Here is an 18,233-nt window from a genome sequence, read left to right on the forward strand (position 1 = left end):
AATACCGGTACTTAGCACAATTATGTCCACCACCTCCGGTCGCTATGATTCACACGAGGTGGTAAGCGCGCTGCCATTCAGCCCGCTGGGCCCTCACATAGTCGGAGAGGGATTGGCCTGGCAAGCGGCGCAGCCTCCGGAACGGTTCATAGTTGACTGGTGGCTCTGACGCCTCTGTCTCCGGTTTTGACTCCTCGACCCCCGACGGGGGTGACGGGGTCGCTGTACGGGATGGCTGGGGACTACCCATGACGACCACCGGGTGCGTCACCATACTCTGGTGGATCGCTAACACCGCCGGTGTCCCCTTTTCTGGCTCAGCTATCAGTCCTGTAATGACTTCTGGCGACACCGCCAGCGTGTTTCTCGGCCGGCAAGTCTCAGCCAGCACCGGTCTCTGTTGTGTACGTCTCCGGTACTGACACTCTTCCCACTCAATCTCTTGTTGCCACTGTGCGGCCTCTTGCGCAGTGGGCATCCGGGTCACTCCTACGGCAAATAGGCCCCGGCATCCCACTTCTCTCCGGAATTTCACTTTCTCTCCCGGATACAGGGTATGAAGGCGTTGGGGCAAGCCCTCAGTGTCCAGGTTAACCCAGTTATAAAAGAAGTGATCCCCGGTCTCTTCGTCCTCTATGAACCCATAGCCCTCGGCCTGATTAAATTTGACCACGGTGCCAACGGTACACTGCCGATCAAACTCTTCGCTAAGGGGACCGGCCATTATCTCACGGGCCACGGTCTCGGCCAGTAACCTTTCTTGCACCGGATCTGTTTCAGGCGGCGGGGACTGTCGTCGGGTCAGGGGCGCCGGCTTCACCGGCTCCCAGAAAAATCCCCACTCGTCTTCCTCTAACTCCGGGGCATGTTGCTCTCCCAGGGCCGGAACTTCTGTGGGGGCTGGAGGTCCCACCTTGACTGGCGTAACCACCTCCGGACTCTGGAGGGGTGTTCCCAGGGTTTCGCTTCCCGGCTGTAGTTGCGTCTTGTAGGTGGCCCGGACTTCAGTGGATGTTTCACCGATCACGGCATCCCATGAAGTGACCCACGTTACTTTTGCGGGCCGCTCCGGACCTCCTGGCACAGCCGGTAGCTTAATGGTAAGTGCCTCCTCGGCTGCAGTCTGCCTTAGGCGTCCTCTTCCCGAGCTGGTTGCCACCAGCGCGCCCGCTGCAGCTCGCTGTTTTGTCTGGGTCTCCATCTCACTCAGAGTCAGTCGCTGAGTTGGCGTCTCTTGCAGCCCTTCCTGTAATGGCGCCGGGGACGGTGGAGATGCTGGGGAAGGTGGAGGCGGGCCTTCTTTTCCCGCTCTTGTATACACTCCACCCCCAGTCTCGCACATCAAATCGACCCAGCATAGGCGGCCCTTCTTTTTTTTCTGTAACGCCGCCCTCTTCACATGTCTTCAACAGCATCTTGGGGCCAGTACCTCCCCTCTTTGGGCGGCGTACTCTGTACTTCTTTTTCTTCGCCGGCCAGCTCAGGGTTCTTCGCTTGGTGCCAATTCTTCGCGTGCTCACTATTTGTGATGACGGCGGCCATCTTAGCGCCATCTTGTGCCTGGTCCAACGCCTTAGGCACCACTTGGTCTTCACATTCAGGGATCGGGACCCCCCCGCAGATAGTCCGCATCCTGCCGACTACGCCACATGTAACGGGGTGCCGGGGGTGCCTCGGGGGTTGTAGTCATGGCCCCTCTGCGTGACAGGCTAACCCCCGGCCCCGCCGTCACTATTGGGACAGGGGATTGTTTTGCGAGGCAGAGTGTGGATGAAGGAAGCACGTTGACAGACGCAGGAAGATTCTGCAGGCGGGCATCAGTTGAACCAAACGGCATTTTATTGCACATAGTTTCACAACAGGCTCAATGCACGAATCTTGTAACAAGCAATCACAATTCCTGCCGGGGAAAAACTGCTCCTGTCTTCTCTCCTCAGGGGACCTTGCCCGGCTACTTCTAGTCTTCTGCACCCGGGCTCCAGCTCCGGCTACCACAGATTTGACCCACACAACTCTGCTTCACCGACTAGGACACTTTCTTTCTCCTTTCTTTTGCTAGCTGCCACCATAGCTCCCACACTCTGCCGCCGTTGCTCTTGCTCCCCCGTCCCGGACTCTACTCACTCAAACTCAAACTTTCCTCCCTACAACACTCTCTCTCCCTCCCCTAAGCTGCCGGCTCCACCTCTCTCCTGCACTGTTTCTATGGGGACAGCCGTCCCACCAGGCCACTAGGGGGGGGGAACCCACTAATACAGTAAAAACACAATTTATCATTAACATTAATATTAACAGCTTTATCTACCCCCAGCGTGGGGTATCTTCAGGGGGGAAAACTACTCCTCTTTGTAAGGGGCCCGTCCACCCCTTACACTATCACCGGTCCGGGACGGAAGGCACAAAGGGGTATAGGGACCCTAGGTCGGGGAGAAGCTTCAGGCAACCCAGCAATTAACCTGAGGAGGACGGGGCCTTTATGGACTTTTCCCAACCCGCTCAGAGATCGGGGGCACTAGCCCAATGAGAGGGATAGGGCTTTCCTTGCAAGCAGCCCACTGAAATCCCAAGCGTGAGCTCCTGAGAGCAGCTCCCTCACTTAGCCATAGTGGGGAGTGGGGCCTGGATAGCTCCAAGCTACTAGGCCACAACGGACACTTACAAACTTTAGTGCCAGGAGGCAGGTTACGGACCAGCAGCAAAACTGCAGGGGACAGGACCCAGACTAGCTCCTTGCGAGAGGCAACGGTGTTCAGAGACTTGGCTTACCCTTTTCTCAGCATCTGTTTATTGGCTGAGTGAGTACCCGACTGACCCCTGCACTGCGTCCCCCTGCATCCCAGAGCACCATCCAGAGTCCCAGGGCCTTTCTCCTACATGTGGAGGGCAACAAAACCTTGCTGCCCCACTTCATCACCTCGAGTATGTACCGCCCCACGCTCGGCTGCAGCTGAGCCGCTCGGATCCGGGCTCATTTGTCGGTGGCTCGAGCGCCTCCGGACCGGGGGTCACTTCACTCTGAAAGGGGCTGGCGCTTTGAGGGGGATTATGTTTAAGGCCGGGGCATGGTTTGAGTTTGTGACGCCATCCACGGGTTGTGGTGAATGTGGACACCACCGCTGCTGTTTACTAGGCACCCGGGGAAGATGGGATGCAGCTTTAGGTGTTAACCCCTCCGTGGGCAGGGGTGATGGCCCCGGGACCCGATTGGTGTGGTGTGTCGGTGCTTGGCGGTGCAGGGCGATGCATGGCCCAAGGGCCCAGTTGTACTCACTATTACAGATGCACGAGAGTCACTGGTAAACCAAAAAGATGGTGGTCAGTGCCCAGTCGGCTGCGTCTGGTCCCCCACCCAGGTTGGTGGTCTCCGCCTTTCTCCTGCACCTTCTTTGTAGTTGGACACCCATGCTTCAGCTACGGGAGCCCCGCTCCCCGGCTTGTATGTGTCGGGAGAGCCCGTTTGCCCGCAGACGCTGGCCCGTGGGATCTCTAAGCCTGGGCGGTGGCGTTGATCCCTCTCGGTGGGCTGTTGTCTTCAGTCGGGACTTGGGTGGGAAAGGAACTAAAGTCCAGACATCACTCAGTTAATTAACTTAGTCCGGTAGTTTCGGGACCAAGCTTCAGGGTCTGAGTACTCCCACTTGTGTTCTGGTTTCCAGTCGGTTCCCCGGTTCGGTACCGGCGGGTCACTACCCTGTCCCGGTCCCTTACCGATTCGACCTGGCCATCTTCCCGTCTCTTGCAAGCTGAGGCCACTGTATGCCTCCTAGCCAGGAGGTGACTGGGCTCCAACTCAGGCACCTGGTATAGACTGTGGCAGACCTGGGCAAAGGTCTGCCTCTGCACTTAACCTTCACTCCTCAACTCCCTATCACAATCTCCCACTATTTTTCCTGCCTCAGGGCCGGTGAACTCCTTGGTGGGCGTGTCCAACTGCCTGGCCACACCCCCCCTGGTGTGCTCATCAAACCCTGAGGGAGGGGACTAGGTTTTAAAGGTTGTCTGTTACCCTTTTTAGGGGACGGGTGTTGTGCAAGGGCCTACCTGTGACTACCTGGCTAGTCCAGGGCGTCACAAGTACTCCCAATGGCAGCGACGGTACTCCCCATTACCGTCAACCACGGGTGGTGTCAGGAACTATATACCAAATCCCCTGTAAATATTCCCCCTTTTCAGTTAGTGTGGCCCAAGGACCCCGGGTCCGGAGACCCTCGAGTCACGAGTAGTTACTTTCCCCAGACCCGAGCGGTTCGATACGCTGCACAGATTGACTGCATGTGGGCCCATTTAAAATTGTTTTTCCATCTTCACTGCGTGTCATGTGACGTTCAGCTCTGAAAGTACTTGGTGGCACGGTGGCATCAGACTCTGTTCACACTACAGAGTCTGACAAGCAACCTGAGGCTTCTGAATTGTTCAGCCAGAGCTGGGTGTTGTCCGATTCAGGGTCACTGGACTTCAACTCTGCAGGAGTTCATTCCTGCAGACCAGTGGGTAGGAGCTAGGAACTCAGGTTCCTAATTGCCACATGTAGCTGTCTTTCCTATTTAAGACACTGCTTTCTTCCGGTATCCGTCAATGATAATTTCAGCATAAGCTCTAGTCATCCTGGTCTTTTAGGTGAACCTATTTATGGTGATCTTTGTTGCGAGTTTGAGGTGAGTGGACATTCCCCTATTGTGTGTTATGTAGCACCCCTGAACCCTTGAGGGTGCTACAAAGTTCTGCATCCCTGCCAGGATGCAGGGCCTACCCCTTTAGGGACCCAGAACCCCAGTGCCGGTAGCACCAAAAACCCAGGTAATCCCAGTTTTCCCCAACATTCCCTCATACAATGGTAGCCAGCTAGGGTGGGACCAATGGATGGCCGCCTAGAGGTGGAGCCACTCTAGACAACTAGTTGACCAGGTGAGAGGGGAAGACTGTGGAGACTAATCCGTTGAGAGTTGACAGCAGAAGTGTGAATGTGTGACTGAGCAACGTCCTGACTTGGGTTGACGGTAACCTGGTACCCAGGAGAATTGGTTGCCGGAGGAGTACTCCCAGAACTACGCACCGACGGGGTACAGGACCATAGGACTGGAAAGAGCTTCAAGCCGACCTGTTAACACCTGCACAGCAAAGGGGACCATCAAGTATCTTGCTGACCTTAAAGAATCCACAGACTCAGTAGCAAAGGGAGAACCGGGGACAGGACCAGAGACTCCAACCTCACAGGGTTCAAGCTACTGTCAGGCAGACAAAAGTGGACAAACCACAGAACAGGGACCCCCAGTGTTCTATACCACAAGGACCCACTTACCAGAGACTAGTGCAAGGGAGGAAGGTACCAGAGAACCAGACTGGCACTGGGACGAAGAGGACCTGGAGGCGAAACTAGCCGGCCGTGGAACATCTAAAGTGAGTAAACCAGTTGCACTGAACACCTGTCTGGACTCTCTTCTGATGCCCACTGCACCATACACCTGCTGGGGAAAAACCCTACTTGTGGAGGGACTACCAAGGACTAGTAAGCTGCTAATACCACCAGCCCCAGTAGAGACATTCTGCAGCGGCGGCTCCCTACACATAGCCGCAACACCGCAAGTAGCATCACGAATAAACTCTATTCAAATATCCCCATTACAAAAAAGGCCCAGGGCACGGAACCAGATAACGGCTATTATCGTGACATTCCAAGACATACACTACCTGGAACAGAGTACCCCATATCCCGGGGTGCTACATGTTACTTTCTTCCCTTTTCGTTGTTCCCCTGTACACATAATGTCTCTCCTGTGTGTTTTGAGTGCAATATGTACACTTTTTTTTTTCTCCCTGATCCATGCAGTTTTTGTGGGATTTTGTCACTTTTTTCCAGCCTGCTCCAAGAGTTGGGGAGAGGGGGAGTAAGACCAAGGCTCGGACAGGAGTCAGGGTCATGCTGAAAGCTTAGACCTGGCTACCATCAAGCCTACCTCTGAGATAAGAGACAGCGCAGAGTCTCGAGTCTGAGGGTCAGTCCAAGGGTTTTAATTCTGTCATTGCATACCCAGTGACACGTGGGTGAAGTGGGAATACAGGTATATAGGGGCCATTTATTTAATTTCTTGCCCTCTACTCCTCTCTAAAGATGAGCAGAACAATTAAAGTTGAGCTCAGACAGATTTTAGAGAAAGTTCTGTTCTGGACATGAACACTATTGGAAGTTTTTTGGACACGCTACATCTGATAACAAGAAGATGTGTATCCAGCACCGATGTAGATAAAACTCAAATTTATTAGTAATAGTAAAAAACACAGAACAGCTGATGCGTTTCAGGTGTTTGTATTTCTAAATTTGAGAGTTTTATCTACATCACTGCTGAATACACATCTTCTCACTTTCGGTGGAAGCCAGCCACGTATTGCCATGCACCTCCAATCAAGTCCAGCACAACATAATGGCTGCTTGGACATTACATGAACTCATGGCGAGCTGATCATCTAGTTTTTGTTTCTAAATCCATCTGTCGTGGGCGGAGGGGAGTTTCGAGGAACGCCGCTCACCTGAGGGATTCGCTGGCGCTCGGGTCCGGTGCTTCTGCTCCTCGGTGGCTCGAGCAGCGCCTCTTCGCCCACGAGTGAAAAGGGAGGGAAGGTTAGTTGGTGATGGGTTGTCGGTTGTGACGCTACCCACGGGGTTGTGGTGATGGTGGGCACCACCGCTGCTGGTGATGGGGGTTCCCGGGAGCGATGGCGGGGAGCAGCTGAGGTGTTGGCCCCTCCGTGGGTAGGGGCGGTTGGTCCCAGGGCCCCGGTTCGGGGAGTAGTGAGGAGGGGATAGGTGCAGGTGCCGATGCGGGGAGGCCGGGTGGATGCGGGGGGGGCAGCGCCGTGCAAGGTGGCACTGGTGTACTCACTCAGGTAGTCAATAACAGAGTCACTGGTAAACCAAACGGCTGGATGGACGGGGCCCACAGTTGGCTGTGGTGTCTTCACTCTCCCCAGACGGGTTGATGGTGGCCGTCTTTCCCTGCACCTGTGTGTAAGTGTTTGACCCCTATGGATTCCCACAGGTGGTCCGCTCCCCGGCTTGTTCGTGTCGGGAGAGCCAGTTTTGCCCGCAGGCGCTGGCCCTTGAATCTCTGGCCGTGGCGCTTATCCGGACGGGTTGGGCTGTTGCCTTCTGACGGGACTTGGTTGGGAATGAACCCCTGAGGTCCAGACCACAATCAGAGAATTTGACCGTTACGGCGGCTTCCGAGCCTAGTCGGGGTCTGAGTACCCTGCCTTGGTGCTTAGCTTCGATCCGCTCCCCGGTTCGGTACCGGCGGGCCACCGCCCAACCCCGATCCTACGGTTCCGCAGACTTCCACTAACGCCTGCAGACGGCCACCACCGTCTCCCGACCTTGCCGATGGTGCCTGACACACACACACACACACACAGTGTTACTCCTCTCACTTCCACTGCCTAACACAATCTGTCTTTTTCCCGCCTCCAGGCCTGTGAACTCCTCGGTGGGTGGGGCCAACCGCCTTGCTCCACCCCACCTGGTGTGGACATCAAACCCTGGATGGAGGCAGCAAGGGTTTTGTTTGACTGGTGTTCCTGTTTTTACCCCCAATGTGAGCCATTCAAACACTGCAAGCGGCTCACACTGGGCCGAGCACCGAGCGAACCCGGTCAAGGCGATGCTCGCTCAAGTGGTTTGCATACGTAAAGCACCTGAGCTCCGAACTCTTAAGGGGGCTTAACACGTTAGCGATATCGCTAGCAATTCGTAGCGATAGCGAGCGTGTAAGTACCCGCCCCCGTCGCGCATGCGATTGTTTGTGATCGCTGCCCTAGCGAACATTATTGCTACGCAGCGTCACACATACTTACCTGGTTGGCGGCATCGCTGTGACTGCCGAACAATCTCTCCTTCAACGGGGAGGAACGTTCGGCATCATAGCGACGTCACCGGAACGTCACTAAGCGGCCGGCCAATCAAAGCGGAGGGGCGGAGCTGAGCATGATTTAAACATCCCGCCCACCTCTTCCTTCCGCATTGGGGCCGGCGGCAGGTAAGGAGACGTTCCTCGCTCATGCTGTGTCACACATAACGATGTGTGCTGCCGCATGAGCGATGAACCACAACGCTAAACAACCCTTACTGATTTTTGAGTTTGGGACGACCTCTCCATGGTGAACGATTTTCACCATTTTTGAGGTCGCCTAAGGTCGCTGGTAAGTATTACACGCTGCGATATCGTTAATGACGCCGGATGTGCGTCACTAACAACTTGACCCCGGCGACCAAACATTAACGATATCGTAGCGTGTAAAGCCCCCTTTACACTAATTTGTAAAATTGATGTTCAGTACAAATATTGAATTCTAAAGGTTGGTTTCGCTCATCTTTATGCATTTCTCCTTAATATATGCAATTCTTTTCAAATTTTTGTCATAAATAAAGCCTCCATGTTATTGTAGTTTAGTTACAGTGAATAAAATGCAGCTGAGCTGTAATACCAGCCATGGCCTAAAGCGAACAGGGTACCAGACAAAAACTTCAAAAGTCATAATATCAAAAAGACACTACATTTTGTGTGGTAATCAGACATAACTTAAAACATTGTAGGAAACCTTAAAAAAAAAAAAAAAAAAAAAAAAAAAAGGACATTCATAAGTGAAAATAAAGTTTAATAATTTTACTGCTAAATTTTTACAATTTTGTTTATATTACTATTCATTCTTATGCAACAATACTGTGAGAAATTACAAGAGTGGTCTGTTCCATGGCTGTGGACCATTCAGAACTTTAAGGCCTAAAACACACGGCATGAAAATCAGAGTGAGTGGAATGCGATAAAACATTGCATTCTACTCGGACCAATATTAGCCTGTGTGTCAGCACCCATGAGCGATTATTTTCTCAGCCCTAATCGGACCGAGAAAACAATTTGAGCATGCAGTGGGTGCAATGCAATCCTGGTTTCTGTCGCACCCATTCTAGTCTATTGGGCGAGAGAAAAATTGCACTGCACTTGCAGAACACCGGTGTAATGCGAGTGCAGGGCGAGAATGGCAATAGCCAGCAACGGAGGAGAAAGGGAGATAAAGCCCTCCCTCCCCTCCGCAGCTCTGGCCCACCCCCCACAGCTGAGGTCCGATTGCACGATCGAACCTCAGTCGCAGTGACACTAGCATGACACTCGGATCCCGCTGTGTTGCCAGCATAAGCAGAGTGTCATGCGAGGATTGCAGTAGTCCCCAATGTGGCCCTGGCCTTAGCCTGAAAGTAGTGTTGTATAGCAACTGTGAGATCATGAATGTCTCCATATTCTCTGCATGTAGATTCATTTTAAGTGGGAACAATCTACTATGGCACAATTTTTTTTTAGATAAATGCATCTGCTCAAAGAATCAAAATTGCTTTGAATTTTCATTAAAAATCTAGATTTCACATATTTTGGGGATTCTATTTGCTGGAATGGGGCAAACACCAACTACCATTTTGCAGGTAACAGCCTGAAAGGAGTAAAATTGTATAAAAAAAAAAAATATACTACATTATGCATAACTAATACTCCCCTTGCAGTGGCTTTCATCTCTCTAGCCTCACAGATCTCTCAGACTCCAGAGTCTCTGCAGTGCTGGCACTCTGGTGATGACTGGTCTTCACAATGTCATGATATCGGGTGGTGACATCATGGTAGGCTTACTTCATCCCTTGTGATATCATTATGTTGTGAGGCCTAGTCAGCACCCAAGGCCCTGAAGAGTGACTGGTGCCAGAGGAATCTGGACAGATGGAAAGGATAGTATTATACCTATTTTCAGTCCTACATTTAGTATGTTCTGGGGTCTGCCAAGATTCCTGTAGCATATTAAAAAGTCTTTAAAATAGCAAATTTGAGGTGAATCAAATTTCACCAAAACAAGGCAAATCTTCTGAATCTGAATTTTGGCAATTTTACTCATGTCCAGATACGGTATGGTCACGTGTTTGACATCTTTGTTTGCATATGTGTGATATCAGGGTGACATGTACCAGAGAAAACAAGTGTCTTTGAAATAAAAGGAATTTCTATACTCCCCTTTCTCCAGGCCTTTCTTCGGCTCCTTTGTCTCCTGCTTCTGACCCCCACTAATTATGCTTATTGTATATTCACTGCACCTCGGGCCAGGAAGAAGGAGCATTGCCTGGGACAGGCGAGTATCCAGCAGTGTGTGTACAGTGACGTCAAAGAGGTCACCAGAGTTCTCAATGAACTCAGATGACCTCTTGATGACACTCCCACTACAGCGGGCGTCACTACGGTGACTTCATGAGTTCATCAGAGTTAATTGGGAACTCGGATGACTTCCTGGACGTCACTGTACACACACTGCGGGATACTCACCTGTCAACGGCAATGCTGTCCCTGGTGATGTTGTCCCTGGCAATGCTCCTACTTCCAGGTCCGAGGTGCAGGGAATATTCAATAAGCATATTTAGCAGGGGTCAGAAGCAGGAGACAACAAAGCTAAAGTCATCAGGACTGGAGACAGGCGAGTATAGAAATTCCTGTGATTTCAAAGACATGTTTTCTCCGGTATGTGTCACACTGATCTCACACAGATCACATAAGTGTTCATTCCGTATGACACCCGTGCTGTTGGAGGAAAAAAAAAAAAAAAAAATGGACATAGCTTCAGGCAACCTGACAATTTACTCGACGAGAACGGAGCCTTCAAGATCCGTTCACCAACCGCTCCAAAAATCGGGGTACTAGTGCAACGAGGGGGATAGGACTTTCCACAAATACGGTTCAGAAAATCCCAAGCGTGAACCCTGAGAGCAAGCTTCCACACTTAGCCATAGTGGGGAGTGGGACCCGGCAGGTTCCACACTACCGGGACCAACAAAGAAGTAACAATGCCAGGAGGCAGGTCATGGATCACCAGGCAACACCATCGGGGACGGGACCCGAACTAGCTGCCCTCAGCGGCAGCGGTATCCAGAACTTTGGTTTATCCAGTTGTCGGTGTCAGCTTTATGGACTGAGTGAGTATGGAAGTGGCCCCTGCGGTCCCCATTGCACCCCCCAAACACTGTCACCGAGTCCCAGGGCATTCCCCCCACCCATGGAGGGTTCTAACACCTGGCTGCCCCATTCCATCGACCCCATGCACTCCCAACTGCAGCGGTGGTACTCCCAAAATTACAACAAACCACAGGTGGCATCACGAACTCTAACACATCCCCTGTAAATAATCCCCCTTTGTTTGAGTGGCCACACGACCCCCGGGTTAGGAGACCCCTTGAGCCACCGCGGATCCGGATCCGAGCAGCTCTGCTGCTGGCACGGGGGCGGCACAAAAACACGGATGTGTGTAACGCCAGAGAACATGGGTATATGTGCCATCCGTGTTAAAAATAGATGTCACATGTACCTGACACACGGACGTCTGAAACCGGCCTAAGGCAAATTTGTGAACAATGCTTGAGAGAAAAAGTCCTCTTCTATAGTAGGTAAAAAAAAGTCTTAGACTTAGATTTTTGAAGTCAGCTCATGAAAACTGGGAGTAACCAAAAAAACACAAAAAAAAACGCTTGTGTATAGTGTTGTTCAGCAAAATATACATCATATACATATATATTCACTGTGTCTTATCTGCGAGGGATTGCACAGATTTCATGGGGTAATGGGGCATTAGTAAACCCTGGAGCCGGGCTAAGGTCCAGTTCTGCCCCTGGTGGAGCCCGGAATATAAAGTTCTGTAATAGAGTTGTGAAGAACAGAAAGATCTCCGTTTTTGCCAAGTTCTCTCCAGCGCAACTTCTTTTACCTGTATAAGAAAAGAAAGAAAAAAACAAACATTCTGATGATCGGCCATATTGATCATGGATGTTATACAGTAGAAAGATCTAGTTTTTTGTTTTTTTTTTTTTACTGAAAACTTAAATCAAAACCTGGTAGAAATTGTTGTAATTTACAGTTATTAATAGTTGATGATTTATTTTTAGGCCCTTTAATTGTGAACAGATGCTTTGGGGTTTGAGTGCCTAATTAGAGATTGTGCAAATTGATTTACAGGAAGGGGTTCAACAGCACATCCGCCATTGGTGGTCAGTGGTCAGGAGACATTGAAAAGGGTATTCCCATCTCCAAGATTATCCCAATATGTAGTAGGAATAATAATAAAAAAAATAATAATAGCAAATACCTCTAATTAGAAAAGTATTATAGTTCTCCTGATTCACTGTGTCACTTGCCTCATATTCAGGGCATTGTAGAACCTTAAGTAGCCACAATTATGACCACTAACTGACTATATGTGTAGCTGTAACCATGGATACCCAAGGTCCTGCAATATACCTACTACATATTAGGATAGGATATTGGAGATGGGAATAACCCTTTACACCTCATCTTACCTTCCTGCATCTATTGATTAGCCGTCCTAGCTCAAGGATTTTCTCACTGCAGGCCGGCTAATCAAAAAAAAAAAAGCCTAAGATTCCGGCAGGTAAGAGTCTGAACACAAATGGTGGAAACAGATAATACATGTGGTGTGCAAGTTGATCCGCACCATTTGTAATCCTGAAACCCTCACTGACCTCTGGGAAAAGAAAAAAAAAAGACCACAAAAAAAAAGGTCAATTCAATTTTTGGATTTTTTTTTTTTTAATTTTAGAACCTTTAAAAAGGTTGCCCCAAGAAGAAAGTTGATTTTAATCCCTAGATCTTGTAGTAATAATAATTTCCACAACTGGATGTGTTTCAAATATATGTTCTTGTGCTGAGATAATCTTATACATGTGCCCGTGCTATGTACTGTGTAATGGCCATGCCATGGGACATTGTGGCATACTAATATAATATAAAAATATATTAAAATATATATATAGGTATATATATATATATATATATATATATATATATATTAATATATTAAAATATTATATATATATATATATGCGCATGCATGCATTATATATATATAATGTGTGTATGTATATATATTTAGGTGTGGGTGTGTGTGTGTGTATATACAATATACACCATACACCATACACCATCACATACACATACACATACATATATATATATATATATATATATATATATATATATATATACATACACACACACAGTGCATTGGACCCGTGGAAGCTAAGTTCTAGCGAAATGGCACGCCGGCGTCCGGCGTTGATATGGTGATCTGGATCTGGAGTGCGACTTTCTTTATCCTTTGGATTTATCTTGGTCTTCACCGCAAGTCTGCACCATGATCCCCTCCATGGCTCAGCAGGGCTCAAGTAGCTGAACGTGTAGTAACACGCGGAGTAGGTGGTGCACCGGGACTCTTACCTCTTTCATTCTAAATATATATATATATATATATATATATATATATATATATATATATATAATGTGTGTATGTATATATATTTAGGGGTATATATATTATTATTATTTTATATTATTATATATATATAATAATATACATACACATATATATATATATATATATATATATATATATATATATATATATATAATGTGTGTATGTATATATATTTAGAATATATATATATACACACACACACACACACACACACACACACACACACACACACATACACATATATACATACACAAACTCAGTACCTATACATATGGGCACACACACACACACACACAGCCATTCAAGAGGAACAAAAATATTTACCCAATGAGAAGGGAATGAATGCTTCATTCTTCTTAAACTTTCCTTCTGAGTCAAGAAAGTGCCCAGGGTAAAATTCTTCTGGCTTCTCAAAATAAGCTTCATCTTTGAGAGCAGAGTGAAGTAATGCAATGACTGCGGTACCCTGGGGAAAAAAAAAAAGTAATATAGATCACCATATCAAATCTAATATATGACAATATAAATAGACAAATGTTACACATTCAATGTAAAACACACACACACACACACACACACTACTGTATAACCTGAAGTTAAAGAACAAGCCTTCCTCACCTTTGGAAGACTATAGCCCCTGAATGTGAGGTCTTTAGTTGTTGCATGTGGGAGGCTTCCAGGTAGGATGTCCCCAAATCTTTGAATTTCGTGAATGACTGCATCTGTATACGGCATTTCCTTCCTGTGTTCTATTTGTGGTTGAGCCAATCCTATAACATTTTCAATTTCATTTTGCACATTTTCTAAAAAAAAAAAAAAAAATATAGAAAAGTATTGCTCATAATGCAAATTCTAAAAATATATAAAAATTAAGTGATTTACAAGTCCAACATTTTGAAATTGTGCATGTAAATCTTACTTCATTTTGTTAAGGTCATTAGGATGAGTTTATTTGTAAAGAACTAACAATATTTACGGTGCGTCATTTAAACCCCTTAAGCAACAAAATAAATTGTCAGATTCCAAGTGTCAACCGTTTTTTTTTTTCTTTTTTGTATAGCTGTACAAGGTTTTTTTTGCGGAAAGATATGTGCTATTGGCACCATTGAGATTTTTATTGCACTTTTTGGTAGATTAGACTTTTTGATCAACTTTTATTCCTCTTTTTGCTATGAGAGATATACAAAAAAAGTAGATATTCTATGATTGCCATTTTTTAGCAATAATTAATACTATAATTTTTAGGTGCCTTTATTTTTTTCAAAATAAAACCACAGGAAGGACTCATCCATTGCATGCTTAGGAGGGAGACAGTCATTTATGACACAGTATGCAGCATCTTATATGTAGCACGTTTCAGTCACATTTTGCATACTATGCCACTTTATTAGATATTTGTATATAACGTAAGAATAGCATTATGTACACACACACATATATAAAATATATCTACTACACACACACACACACACACACGCACACACACACACACACACACACACCAAAAAGAGTAACAATGTTTTGAACATTTGAATTTCAGGCTCCATATCTCTCCATCCACTACAGCTTTGAGTGCAGGAGGACCTTCATTTTATAGACAATCATCCTGGCTATCTCATACATAAATTTGGCGTGTTACTTCATTGTTCCTCTTTTGCTATTAAAAATCTACATAAAAAAAAAAAATGTATTATTTTGTAAATCCTTCTTTGGCTTTCAGTACTGTGACTCCTTCTGGGCTCTATATAATAAAATCATCATCATTTATTCATTTATTTAGCGCTATTAATTCCACAACACTTTACATACATTGGCAACACTGTCCCCATTGGAGCTCACAATCTAGAGTCCTTATCTGTATGTCTTTGGAGTGTGGGAGGAAACAGCAGGACCCAGAAAAAAGCCACACAAACACTGGGGGGAGAACATACAAACTCCTTGCAGATGTTGCCCTTGGTGGATTTGAATCCAGGACCTCAGCGCCTCAAGACTGCAGTGCTAACCACTGAGCCATTGTGCAAGCATGTCTCAACTAAAATCCCATCCCAGGTCTCATCTACACATTCCCAATGTTGGTGTATACTGGTCGGCTCACTTGGAGATTTATACAGATTTTTCTTCAACTCTACCAACAAGTGTTGGGTTGATTGAGGTCTGTCAAGCCAATCCAGCATCTCTAATTGTCCCTGAACCGTTTTTGCCAATCTCAACATGTGCTTCGGGTCCTTGTTCTGCTGGAACACTAGGTCATCCTTTTCCTACCCATAGTACTCAAATGAAGGATGTAATTAGTCTTTAGGATACTCACATATACAATAGGACCAATTGAGTTCAATATACGCGTCGCGGGCGGAAAAGGGGACGCCACACTCTCCCACTGCTCGGGTCCGGCTGCCGCTGCTGCTGCGGCCTGCTGCTGCTCGGTGGCTCGAGCGATGGGCCGGATCCCGGGGACTCGAGCGGCACTCCTCGCCCGTGAGTGAAAGGGGATTGTTTTTTTTGGGATTGTTTATTGTCCGTGACGCCACCCACGGTTGTGGTGATTGTGTGGACACCACCGCTGCTCTGTATGGGGACCCCAGGAGCGGTGACAGGGAGCAGCTTTGTTATTTCTCCCCTCCGTGGGTAGGGGGTTGGTTGTCCCGGGGCCCGGTGATGGGGTAGGGATGGATGGCAGGCCGGGTGCGGGGCCTGGTGGGGTGCAGGGACGCGGGGGCAGCGCTGTGCCTCACGGCACTGTGGTACTCACTCAGCCTGAGACGGGGACACAGTTCTCGGTAAAACACAACTGGAAAGACTGTTCCCACGGACGGCTGCTGTTGCTTTTCCCCAGTAGTTGACGGTGACGGTCCCTTTTCCTGCACCTAAGTCTATGTTGGTAGCGATGGGTTCCCACTGGTAACCCGCTCCCCAGCTTGGATATGTGCCGGAGGAGCCCCTCTTTGCCCTCAGGCGCTGGCCCTGAGAAACTGGTGCCTTGGCGGTGGCGGTGTCACTCTCTAACGGTTGGACTGTTGCCTTCAATCGGGACTTGGTTGTTGGGAGACCCAGAGGTCCCCTTCACTGACTGATTTGGCAAATTCACGGCGACTCCTAGCCTTGCCGGGATACGAAAGGCCCCTGCCAATGGTGCTGGCTTCTCTTCGTATACCGCTCCGGTACCGCCGGGCCACCACCCGTCCACGGTCCTTTCGGCAACCTCCAAGCAGCCTCTCCTGCAGACGGTCACCGCCATCTGCTAACCTTGCTGTTCTTAGTCCGGGGCACACACCCGGACCAATTTCAGGCTTTCAACTGTCACTTTCTCTTCCACCTTAACTCCTCTCTCTTGCTCCTCTACCACTTCACTCCAACTTCACTCACTGTTCTCACTAAACTGAACTGCTGGTTTTCCCGCCTCCAGAGCTGTGAACTCCTCGGTGGGCGGAGCCAACCGCTTGGCCCACCCCCTGGTGTGGACATCAGCCCCTGGAGGAAGGCAACAAGGATTTTTGTGTAGCTTTGGTGTACCTATCCGGGGTGTAGGGTGTGGTGGTGTCATGACCTGTGACCCCTGGCTTGCCCAGGGCGTCACATACGCAAAACAAAAAACCTCAATTTCAATTAAATTTAAACTTTTATTGATATATTTTAAAATTTAGTGAACACACAAAGGGCATAGATGATGAAGGTGAGGAGCTAAATATATGGGGTCCCTATAGCACCCTATGGGACCTTGCTCCTACCTACCAACGGAGGGTATGACGCCGTAACTGTTTTGGGCGCCCCCGTTCCACGTCGGCTCACCCTCTAGTGCCCTGGATAGTTAGTGAATTAAAATAGTAATTACACTATGGATGGCCATACAATAGTACTAGCATGTATTAAGTACAAAGTGCTCATAGAATCACACTGTCTGATAGATAACAGATTCCTATCAGGAAAACCAGGACAAAAAAAATCAAATATTAAGCCCCAATATAGGTAGGCTTCTGCAGAAAAATTAGTCCATAGTACATGATCAAGTACAAATTAGTACATAGTATCATAGTATCATAGTATCATAGTTTTTAAGGTTGAAGGGAGACTCTAAGTCCATCTAGTTCAACCCGTAGCCTAACATGTTGATCCAGAGGAAGGCAAAAAAAACCCCAATGTGGCAAACAAGTTCCAATGGGGAAAAAATTTCCTTCCTGACTCCACATAACCATTCTTTTCTTCCCTGTGGGGTTATCTATACCCTTTTTTTCTGCTCTATAACAATCATCTGCATGATTGCCCTGAGACATTGCATTACATGTATCAGCATCGGTTTATGCAGTGCAAATCTGTGCAATTATTATTGTGTAAAAGTTTATCCATGTGTGATTGCCATACCATACTATATCACACTGGGACAGGGGAGGAAAAACTGACAGATGGAACTGAATTTTCCATTATGTTAATGTGTTCCTCCATTATGTTAATGTAGATTGTGTATTATGTAGTATGTACTAATTTGTACTTGATCATGTAGTATAGACCAATTTTTCTGCAGAAGCCTACCTATTTTGGGGCTTAATATTTGATTTTTTGTCCTGGTTTTCCTGATAGGAAGCTGTTATCTATCAGACAGTGTGATTATATGAGCACTTTGTACTTAATACATTCCAGTACTATTGTATCGCCATCCGTAGTGTAATTATTTTAATTCACTAACTATCCAGGGCAACTAGAGGGTGAGCCGACCTGGAACGGGGGCGCCCAAAACAGTTACGGCGTCATACCCTCCATTGGTAGGTAGGAGCAAGGTCCCATAGGGTGCTATAGGGACCCCATATATTTAGCTCCTCCCCTTCATCTATGCCCTTTGTGCGTTTGTGGCGCCCTGGGCAAGCCAGGACGTCACAAGCACTACACCAACACACCCCACA

General features: G+C 47.9%; 1 protein-coding gene across 1 annotated transcript in view; it reads right to left on the reverse strand.

The window, feature by feature from the left end:
- Positions 1-11,599: 11,599 nt before the first annotated feature.
- The window catches only part of LOC142297003 (cytochrome P450 2C5-like), a 61,414-nt gene continuing 54,780 nt past the window's right edge, over positions 11,600-18,233 (reverse strand). Inside the window, exons 7-9 of the mRNA XM_075341210.1 lie at positions 13,960-14,144; positions 13,666-13,807; positions 11,600-11,778 (exon numbers count right to left, since the gene is read on the reverse strand). Coding sequence (XP_075197325.1) covers positions 11,600-11,778; positions 13,666-13,807; positions 13,960-14,144 — 506 coding nt within the window. The remainder of the gene's footprint in view (positions 11,779-13,665; positions 13,808-13,959; positions 14,145-18,233) is intronic.

Source organism: Anomaloglossus baeobatrachus, chromosome 3 (genome assembly GCF_048569485.1).
Source record: "Anomaloglossus baeobatrachus isolate aAnoBae1 chromosome 3, aAnoBae1.hap1, whole genome shotgun sequence".
NCBI classification, from domain to species: Eukaryota; Metazoa; Chordata; class Amphibia; order Anura; family Aromobatidae; genus Anomaloglossus; species Anomaloglossus baeobatrachus.